This window comes from Diabrotica virgifera, chromosome 3 (genome assembly GCF_917563875.1).
Source record: "Diabrotica virgifera virgifera chromosome 3, PGI_DIABVI_V3a".
NCBI lineage: Eukaryota > Metazoa > Arthropoda > Insecta > Coleoptera > Chrysomelidae > Diabrotica > Diabrotica virgifera.
Window position 1 is genome coordinate 190,452,255 of NC_065445.1, and position 12,079 is coordinate 190,464,333.

General features: G+C 35.6%; 1 protein-coding gene across 4 annotated transcripts in view; it reads right to left on the minus strand.

The window, feature by feature from the left end:
• Positions 1-12,079, minus strand: part of LOC126882269 (myotubularin-related protein 4) — a 294,225-nt gene that overhangs the window by 110,882 nt on the left and 171,264 nt on the right. For all 4 annotated transcript variants that reach the window (XM_050647103.1, XM_050647106.1, XM_050647104.1 and 1 more), the window contains exon 5: positions 5,827-6,061. In XM_050647103.1, the coding sequence (XP_050503060.1) occupies positions 5,827-6,061 (235 nt within the window). The remainder of the gene's footprint in view (positions 1-5,826; positions 6,062-12,079) is intronic.

Below are 12,079 nucleotides of genomic sequence, written 5' to 3' on the forward strand. Positions count from 1 at the left end.
TCGGGTTTTATTAAAAATTAAAAAATTTTAAATTACTTAAAACTATAATAGTTTATAATTAAAAGTTTAATCATTAAAAATGTAATAATTATAAATACAAAAACGAGCGAGCGAGCGCGTAAAAAAACTCGAAAATATAATGTACTACCCTGTACGAGAATCTTTTTGGATCTACGCTACGATTCACTATTCACTATGATGAGCATAGTAAAAAATATTAGATCGAGCCAGGCACGAATAGTCGCATTTAAACGTGTATGAAAAGTGCAATATAGCTCTATCTCTGACACTTACATAGAATGCCCGTAAAATCTTTCTCTTTTCAGCTGAGCCATCTAAGCTTTCGGCACGGGGCACGATGCGATGATTCATTCCACTGTGAGTGGCGAGGGTTGTACTACACTGCACAGTTGCCAGATTTTATATAATTTATAAAGAGAAAAGAAATACGCACAAAAAATGAACGGACATCAAAACGGTTTAAAGATAAAAAAATATCAATACAGAAGTAAAAACTTCGAGATGTATTCTGGTATAAAATCGTTTATTTAAAACTATAAAATGTCATCGATTGCAGAACGTTTTCGTTCTAAACAGAACATCTTCAGTGCCTAGAATGAAGTATTTCCACGTTAGATTAAAGCAAAAGGTTAAAAATGTGACTGTTAAAATGAAAAATGTGGGAATACTTACATCCTGCCGAGTATTTTGAAACTAGCACACCGTAAATAGTGTTAACATCATCATATATGGTTTACATAATGTAATATGTTAAAATGTTATGACTACAAGTCGATGTTAATGGATAAAGTGGAACACATGCTAAAAGGGTGCCATGGTTCCCTGCTCGAAGATACTAGGTACTTGCCAATTCAATGGGCACAGACCAACTGAGAAATTATGAAGTGGATATACAATTTGACAAGGGTGACATGACATGACAAGATAAAGCCAATTTTTTGGTTAAAGTTTCATTTGATTTTGGATTTTTTAATAAAATGCGAAGGTTTGTCTGCAAAAATAATTTAAATTATTTGAATAATAAAATCTACTGTAAAGTTTAAATTAGCAACTCTCTATTCCAGAATAACTTATAGATTCATTAAATTTAATGCAGATATATTACGTGGTTTAAGTTGTGACGTCATCAGATGTGAAATGACGAGATGAAAGTTGAGTTTGTTGAAACAAGGAAATACACTACATAATAAGATAATTAGACTTGCGTGGAAAAACAAAGCTAAACAAGCCGAGAAAACCAGAATTTAAGAGTGGTTTTATGTGATGAAATGTTGGTTGCCTAACAAGGCAAGCAGGCAACAGGTTGAAGGTAAACGGTAGAATATTGCGAGAAAACAGTATATATACTAAAGGTGGCTATTTATTGTGTTAAATTTATTATTATACTATTGTAATGAATAATTATGTCTGTTAATAGTTGGAAAATAGTTGTTAACAAAATTAAATAACTAAAGATTACTGTTAGTGAGGTAGATATATGTGTGAAGGATATGATTGTATATAGTATTGTGAAATGAATGAAAGTATGTAATAATATAATAAAATTAAACTATGTGACATAAAGTCTAATTCATCTTTATGTAGTTTTGAAAGGACTGAATGAATTGGAAGTAATGTATCTTGATAGTCTACCAACGTAGAATAGTGAATAAAATAATTAGAATGAGAGCTACCAATATAGGTCAAATTGTGGGTTGGTGTCAGTATGTAAAGAAGAATCTAAATTGAATGAGTATATGAAATAGAAAAGTATGAGATTGATTTCTATTGGTGATAGTGGCGTGAACAGACTGAACTAAATGAAATATATTTAAGTGCAGAACTTTATGAACGTATGTGATTGTAAGTGAAATCAAACAAATGAAAAATGTGAAAAAAATTTTATTTTAAATTGGGATAAATGGATATTGGAAGTTGCCTGATATGAACGGAAATGAAAAGATAGATGAAAAAAGAAGAATAGTGAATGCAATAAAACTTAAATGTTATAATCTGAAAGAAGTTTGACTGAATGGGTCGTAATGGATATAGGTGTGCAGTATCCTATTGTTAAGTAAAGTCTAAGAATCTAAAAAGAAAGAAGTGACAGAATGTTACTAAGTAAGGGAAGTGATATATATGACAGACCAGAGTGATTGGATGTATGGTGTTTTTTATTATTGTAAGCGGAGATGAGAGAAAATGAGTAAGTAACATAACAGGCAACAGGATAAGTGAGTGTGAAGAACATTCCAAAGAGACAATAAACCAGACCGATTTAAGGATTAATAATAATAAGAGGCATTTAAATAAATTATGAAAGAAATGGTGAGATGAGATATAGAGGACCTGAAAAAGAGACAGAGACACAAGGTCAAACCAGAAATGACTAGGAGTGGAGAAAAATATGAAGGATAGGAAAATAGAAGAATCAAAACTGTGTTAGGGATGGGATAGTGGGGGAGGCAGTAATGAAGTTGAAAAGAAATGCAAGTTGAGATATGTGTTAATGGGTGATTAGTATGGAAAGAGAAGATTGTTATAAACTAGTGGGGTAGTGGAAAAAGAGGGGGAGGGGGAAATGGAGAATAGGAGTAAAGGGGAAGGGGGGTGAGGGGAATAATGAGAGAAAACTAGGGTTGGATTAAGGGAATAGTTGTCGATGGATAGGAGTAAAAGGACGATTTAAAGTTGTTTGACGATTAATGCTATTGGGGCTGGTCCTCATGTCTCTGGAAACTGAGGACCAGCCCCAATTGCGTTAATCGTCAAACAACTTTAAATCGTCCTTTTACTCCTATCCATCGACAACTATTCCCTTAATCCAACCCTAGTTTTCTCTCATTATTCCCCTCACCCCCCTTCCCCTTTACTCCTATTCTCCATTTCCCCCTCCCCTCTTTTTCCACTACCCCACTAGTTTATAACAATCTTCTCTTTCCATACTAATCACCCATTAACACATATCTCAACTTGCATTTCTTTTCAACTTCATTACTGCCTCCCCCACTATCCCATCCCTAACACAGTTTTGATTCTTATATTTTCCTATCCTTCATATTTTTCTCCACTCCTAGTCATTTCTGGTTTGACCTTGTGTCTCTGTCTCTTTTTCAGGTCCTCTATATCTCATCTCACCATTTCTTTCATAATTTATTTAAATGCCTCTTATTATTATTAATCCTTAAATCGGTCTGGTTTATTGTCTCTTTGGAATGTTCTTCACACTCACTTATCCTGTTGCCTGTTATGTTACTTACTCATTTTCTCTCATCTCCGCTTACAATAATAAAAAACACCATACATCCAATCACTCTGGTCTGTCATATATATCACTTCCCTTACTTAGTAACATTCTGTCACTTCTTTCTTTTTAGATTCTTAGACTTTACTTAACAATAGGATACTGCACACCTATATCCATTACGACCCATTCAGTCAAACTTCTTTCAGATTATAACATTTAAGTTTTATTGCATTCACTATTCTTCTTTTTTCATCTATCTTTTCATTTCCGTTCATATCAGGCAACTTCCAATATCCATTTATCCCAATTTAAAATAAAAATTTTTTCACATTTTTCATTTGTTTGATTTCAGTTACAATCACATACGTTCATAAAGTTCTGCACTTAAATATATTTCATTTAGTTCAGTCTGTTCACTCCACTATCACCAATAGAAATCAATCTCATACTTTTCTATTTCATATACTCATTCAATTTAGATTCTTCTTTACATACTGACACCAACCCACAATTTGACCTATATTGGTAGCTCTCATTCTAATTATTTTATTCACTATTCTACGTTGGTAGACTATCAAGATACATTACTTCCAATTCATTCAGTCCTTTCAAAACTACATAAAGATGAATTAGACTTTATGTCAAATAGTTTAATTTTATTATATTATTACATACTTTCATTCATTTCACAATACTATATACAATCATATCCTTCACACATATATCTACCTCACTAACAGTAATCTTTAGTTATTTAATTTTGTTAACAACTATTTTCCAACTATTAACAGACATAATTATTCATTACAATAGTATAATAATAAATTTAACACAATAAATAGCCACCTTTAGTATATACTGTTTTCTCGCAATATTCTACCGTTTACCTTCAACCTGTTGCCTGCTTGCCTTGTTAGGCAACCAACATTTCATCACATAAAACCACTCTTAAATTCTGGTTTTCTCGGCTTGTTTAGCTTTGTTTTTCCACGCAAGTCTAATTATCTTATTATGTAGTGTATTTCCTTGTTTCAACAAACTCAACTTTCATCTCGTCATTTCACATCTGATGACGTCACAACTTAAACCACGTAATATATCTGCATTAAATTTAATGAATCTATAAGTTATTCTGGAATAGAGAGTTGCTAATTTAAACTTTACAGTAGATTTTATTATTCAAATAATTTAAATTATTTTTGCAGACAAACCTTCGCATTTTATTAAAAAATCCAAAATCAAATGAAACTTTAACCAAAAAATTGGCTTTATCTTGTCATGTCATGTCACCCTTGTCAAATTGTATATCCACTTCATAATTTCTCAGTTGGTCTGTGCCCATTGAATTGGCAAGTACCTAGTATCTTCGAGCAGGGAACCATGGCACCCTTTTAGCATGTGTTCCACTTTATCCATTAACATCGACTTGTAGTCATAACATTTTAACATATTACATTATGTAAACCATATATGATGATGTTAACACTATTTACGGTGTGCTAGTTTCAAAATACTCGGCAGGATGTAAGTATTCCCACATTTTTCATTTTAACAGTCACATTTTTAACCTTTTGCTTTAATCTAACGTGGAAATACTTCATTCAAAACGTTCTGCAATCGATGACATTTTATAGTTTTAAATAAACGATTTTATACCAGAATACATCTCGAAGTTTTTACTTCTGTATTGGTTTTTTAAACTATGGTATACAGCCAACTATTGGGATTTTCCCATTGATTTTTTTTTTTTTTTTTATAAAAAAATATGTTTCTGTATAAAAATAAGGTAGTGCCAGGCTCCATGGCACTACCTCACCGGCCGCCACTGCATACAATATACAATAGACTTCTTATGCGTTGATTGATAAATATATATATTTGTATATTATACCAGTATACTTGTATACTTATCAGTCAACGCTCATAGTCTGAACAAATTATAGAAAAGATGCCATTTTTTGGAAAAGTTGTTTAGGAGTTATTTCAACTGGAATCGAATCTTAAAGATTGCATATTATTAGTAATATCAATTTTAAATAATTTATTAATAATAATGAATTAATAACATCAATTTAAATATCTTTGATTTAAAAGCATTTATACTTCTTATCTTCACTTATCTTTTTTATTTATCAGTTTATCTTCTTTTTATATCAATTTTAATTAACTCTAATTTAAAACCATTTATCCTCTTTTGAGCTTTTTGCATCCAGTATTTACACTAATATTTTATTTACTTTTCAAAACTTTGAGGATAGTATGAAGAAAGTATGAAAACATTGAGGATATGGCAACGGTGTCATATTTCAAGTAACAAACAGGTCACAGAACACTAATTTCGCTGGTTAATGCGCGGTTGCCACCTCCTCAGAACCGCGTGAAATAGAAGTCAGAGATTTCGATTACGATTACGATATGAGTTACAGAATACCAATCCAAACACAAAAATGACGCAATAGATATCAAACATTCCGATTTTGGGTAATTACGATTCGACTTGGTCATTTCTATTCGATTTGTTAAAAGTTACAGAATAGGGCTGAAGATCTGCCCAAACAATTGATTAAAACCTTATTTACCTTTTTCTCGGAGGCGTCGATATTGTTAGGAATGACGGACTCATCAGAATGTAGAGAACCGGGCGAACAGGACAGATTGGACTCTTTCGGTTCGTAATTTTTACTACAAGATCTATCGAAATTGCACGCTTCAGATATAGCCTTAATGAGGTCTTCGTCCTCTGCGGATCTCCAGCCCAACCAACCGACTTCTGGCTGACTGGAACGAACAATAACTGCTCCGTTTCTGAAGTGTCTAAAAACAAAAAAGGCGATTACAATACTTTTACAATATTAAACAATAAACATGAGCTCGTCAACTTGTATATCAGTATTTTCAATAATATATGTAAATATGAGGCAGGATGTAAACTTAGTTGGATACTTAAGAACCACAAAATACCTCAATACTTGGGGAGCAGAGTGTTCAACCAGTGCATACATCCCATCATGACATATGAATGTCAAACATGGTCCCCAACCAAGGCAGTGAATAAACTAGCCACAACAGAAACGGCAATGGAAAGGACAATGCTAGGTATATGACTTTCAGATAAAAAGAGGAACTACTGGGTAAGATTAAAAACAAAAGTCGAGGATATCACAACAAAAATTGCCAAAACTCAAATGGAGCTTCGCAGGCCACACGCAGGTAGACGACCAAGAGGAAGACCACACATGAGATGGGTAGATGACATAAAAACAATAGACGGAACAATTATTTTGCTCAGGATAGAAATCGATGGAAGGAGTTGGGTGAGGCCTATGTCCATAAATGGACGACAGAAGGCTTCTTCTTAAGGTGCCGAGATCGCTTGTCGACCGTTGGCGATAGAAGGCTAAGAAGATGTAAATATTACGAATAAAAAATAGATGATTGAACTATAATTATGGACCAAATTGTACCTCGAAAGAGGAATTGTGAATTTAATAAACCAGAGAGCGTTCATGAGTGTACTTATTCTTAAAGTTTAGGTTAATATGGATCAACAGTGCTCACATTCAAACGATTGATGTCCAACTAAATCACACCATGAGCATGATCGCTGGAGTAATCAAATGCACACAAACCTATTGGCTACTTCCAGCACCACACCTTCGCCGAGTCAATCTTCTGACCAAAGAATATAAAAAGATCCTTAACAATACGGCGCTGGCCATACATACCTATATAGAAGATGCAACTAAAAATCGACTGCGTCCCAGAAAAACTCCCATACAAACCATAGAAACGGTCACAGCCATGGGGTTCAACATGATCAGCAGATGGATAGATGAATGGTCGGAAGCTCAACCAAATACAATGATACCTTGCATCACAGTGACACCTCTTGGATTTGACCTACCCCGTAAGAACTGATGCACCCTTAACTGCTTTAGAACACAACATGATCGAGGTGAGTATATGTTTCACAGGTGGGGTAAACTACTATCCCCGTCATGCAGCTGCGGCTGGTTCAGATCATCAAGCTCATAACGGAGGAGTGCCACCAGCAGGACTACGGCAGCAGTCCCCAAAATTTCTTGTTTGTGATACCAGAGTCCATAAACTACATAACCAATCTCAATGTTTGGCTATAAATTAAATATGGTTGAGTTTTTTCCTGTGCCATGATCGATTATTATGCGTTGGCTATCAAATTGGCTATACTAACTTTGTTGGCGGCAGCTCGGAAAATACATCTAGAGGATCTGTTAAACCATTTACTCGGGTTTCCAAGACCCGACCCCATTTTTCCGTCTATCTTGCCTTTTATTAATAAATGAAGTATTATAATCTCTCTAGGTAACACATAACATGGCCAAAATATTGCAGTTTGCGATTTTTAACTGTTCTGACTTCTTCGGTAACTTTCCCCATCTTCTGCAAAACAACATCGTTACGAATTCTATCGATGTACCCAGATTTCAAAGGCTTCCAGTTTTCTGAGCAGTGTATTCGTTACAGTCCAGCCTTCGACACCATATAAAAAAAGAGAGAACACCCATAAGATTTTCTTCATTTAAAAAATGCAGCTCTGGTCTTCTCTATATGTATTGTAATTTCTTTGCTCGTATCCCAGTTCTCATTTAGATTACAACAAAGGTAAGTGATACTGTTGGTTCTCCATAAACTGTTACCACTGGTTTTATTGGCGTTTTACTACCAATAAAACCTTACCACATTACCACGTTCAACACTACACGAATTCCTAATAGATGATAAATATTAGTGGGGACGAAATGCAGCCCTGTCTTACTTCTTTTCGTATGTGAAGCTCTTCAGAATTATCACGGCGAATCCTGATGTTTGCACATTGATGCCACCAAATATTTTAATGATGCGTGGGTTTTTAATGATGGTTTTTAATGATGCGTTGGTAACAACACACTCGGATCTAATCTGTCCAAAACCAAATCTAACAACACGCACGAGAGGTCAAAGAACTGCATCTACAAAATATCCTGGGAATGCAACAATGTCTGTGTGGGAGAAACTGCAAGATCACTAAGCGTCAGGATAAATAAGCATTGAACATACATAAAAAACAGGGAATTTGACAAATCACAGATATGCAAACATGCCTGGGACAATGAACACAGAGTACAATGGAAAGATGCATCAATAATCATGAAGAAAACAGACATAAAAAAGAGGAAAATCAAAGAAACAGGCCTCATCCTATTACTAAATGAAGAAACATGTGTAGCAAGCCCATCAGCAGAATGCAGCAGGCGCTGGTTGCTGATACTTAACACATTAATCCCCTCATTAAATTTTTTTGCCTTTTAAACCACGTTCAGAATCTTAATGTTAATGTGAATTATATTTAACTCATAGAACGCCTGATCCAAAAAGGGAGTGTGTTAAATACAACTCACGTGGCTTTCAATGTGTTAAAGAAGAAGTGAACAACAAGAATATACCAACAATAGCGGATGAGAAAATGTGAAACGCATGTCTTCAATCATACACAATAAATATGCAACACACAATACACAACACAATACTGTTGTGCATTGCTTCTATGGGCATAAAGCACATAGAAATAATACAGAAACACACATAATAATCAGAGTTTGATGTACCATAGAGTATAGAGGGCATAAAACATCCACACTTAGATCTTTTCAGCCAAAGCTTGTCATTACAAACAACTGTAACTAATCCCATATAAACACAACACTAATATAAATTATAAATTCCTAGAATCAGATGTTTTAATAGTGATAACGGCAAGGGACGATCCGAAGTCAACAATTGAAAACATTACTTTTAGATAAAAAATGCGATTCACTAGCTAGATGATTAACAATTGAAAATTGAACGAAGATAACAAATGTTGACGTCTGCCGGGGTCAAAACAATGTAAATATCAACGTTTCAAAGAATTTTATCGTTGTTTACATTTACTTTAACCAGCCACAGGTATCAGTAGCATGCTCAGAGATTTTTGTATTGAGGTAACAACCGATCAACTGATAAGTAGTATAAATAAACACTGATAACTCGTTACATTATTAATTATTTAATCAAGGACCGTTGTTGTTTGTGGTTAATACATATTCAAAAGATAAAAGCATTATTCTACGGCACAACCAACAAATTGTAGTATTTTTGGAATTGATTTAAAAAGTACGGAACTAATTAAATGGTACGTTAAAAAAACAGAGGCAGACATGGACTAAATAATTTATTTATTGATAACAATAAAAACGTTACTTTCGTTTAATTAGATGTACGAGGACGGTACGATGAATATTCAGCCCACAAAAGAAAAATTAAACTGACCCAGCTCCGTGATGGCAATGGCCTCCTAATTCTACTCAAATTTCTGCACAGTGGATGTTTTTCAAGTTTGTACTGTAGATGGGACAGTAGGTCGCATCCCAATTCAACCAATTTGACCGTGGCGTTAGCGGAGGTGTGAACCGGTGCGTTGTCATGGTGGAAGAGCACTTGTTTCTTCGCCAAACTGAATCGGCCCAATAATTCGACACAGTAGAGCTCTTCTTCTTCATGTACCATGTCCTTCCAGAACGTTGGTTACTATCATAGCTATCTTAATTTTATTCACTGCCACCCTAAATAGCATGCTTGTATAAACACCATACCAATCTCGCAAGTTCTTCAACCATGAGGTTCTTCTTCGTTTGCCTGCTATTTTTCCTTGCATGATATTTTGTAGCAACCTATATTTGGGACCTCTCATTACATGTCCGAAATACTCCAGCTTTCTCTGCTTGATGCTATTTATGATCTCAGTAGTCTTGCTGAGACGTTCTAGTATTGTGGAGTTTCGAATCTTCTCCACCCAGGAAACTTTTAAAATTCTTCTATAGCACCACATTTCGAAAGCCTCAAGGCGATTTAGATCGATTTTATTCACAGTCTAGGACTCGACGCCATAAAGTAAGACCGAAAACACGTAGCAGCGAAGAAGGCGGATCATCAATGCCAATTTTAGGTCTCTGTTACATAACACCTTGGACATCCTTCTAAAAGCGGTTCTAACCTGCTCTATCCTAGATCTAATTTCGCCGTGACTTTCTGAGTTACAATTTAATTGCTGTCCAAAGTAAACGATTTTATTAACTTGCTCAAGTTTGGTATTATTTACATATATAGACGGTTTTATATGCTGTTGTTTACTTATTACGAGTATTTTGGTTTTCCGTATGTTCAGATCCAGACCTGCCTCCCTACAAATCTCAACGACACTATCAAGTAGTGTTTGCAGATCTTCTTGACTAGAAGCTAGGAGTACTGTATCGTCCGCATATCGCAAATTATTGATGACTTCACCGTTCACAAGTATTCCTTCTTGTTTTTCAGAAAGTGCTTTTCTGAAAATTCTTTCGGAGAAAACGTTGAAAAGCAAGGGTTACAAGAGGCATCCCTGCCGTACTCCTCTTTTAATATTAAGAGCCTGTGATTCCACACCATCTACTAAAACTGATGTTGTTTGATTCCAATATAAATTTGCAATTATTCGAACATCTCTGCCGTCCAAGCCAATGTCTTTTAGAGCTTCGATCAATATAGAGTGCTTAATACGATCAAATGCCTTTTGGAAGTCAATAAAACAACAGTATATGTCTACAGATATATCTCGACACTTTTGAGCAAGTGCGTTCATTCCTAACAGTGCCTCTCTCGTTCCAAACCCGTTACGGAAACCAAACTGTGTGTCATCCAGGTATTCCTCGCATTTATTGTAGATACGACCATGTATTATCTTCAGAAAAATTTTCAATAAGTGGTTTAACAAACTGATATTTCAATAATCAGCACAGGTTTTTGCTGTTGTCTTCTTAGGTAGAGCTATAAACAGTGAATTAGACCAACCATTAGGTAGTTGTCCGCTTTTAGCGGACAACTACGGAGTACAGCTCCGTTTTGCCCTTCTCCAGGAAGTCGATGTAGATTACACCTTGCGAATCACAGAAAACGGTATCCTATTCGCCGACAGAGTAGTCTTCGCTTTCTTCGGCGCACATTCACCGGATGAAGTTAACAGTTTCGACTGTTAGTTCCCTGATCTGTTGTGTACCGGTAATCCATGGTAATCTGTTGTGTACCGAATCCATGTTGCGTCGACGGTCGACGAAACAATATAGGAACTCCAAGGAATGCGTACAAACAGCGTCAAATACTGCTTCTGAAGTGATCTTACGTTTGCGCTCGTTGTCCGTAGTGAGAAAACTCGACATCCATCACACCAGCAGCTTTTTCATGACCAAAATTTCATGCAGGATATAACTCACGGGACTTCTGAGATGTCCACTGTCTGAGCTATCCCACGTAACTTCAGTCGGCGGTCTGCCAGTACGAAATCGTGGATTTTTGTCACGTTATCGTTCGAGGTAGCCGTTCTTGGGGCACCTAAGCGTGGCGCATCGAAAACCTACGTGCGACCAAGTTAAAACTGGTTAAACCGTAAACCAATTGTTGTCGGTTGCCATCGAAGAAAAAAAGCCATCGTACACAGCATCCAAGCGCTCTAAGGGTTTGCTCACTACGGAGAGCAATGGATTGTATCCTCGCCTAGTATCATATGATCGTATCCATCGCATCGTATCCTCGTGTGAAGCAGATTCATGTTCACAAATAGGTATCACGCCCTAGTATTATTGTTGTCGTCCCTCTGTATTTACTCAGTGTTTGTTGTACGTTTGCCGACAGTATTTAAAATATTGCATATATTTTACCTGGTATTGGATACCCGGGTACGATACATTGATCGGAGTAAGGCTTGGCGCCTCGTAGTGAGCACAACTTAAGCGTGTGCTC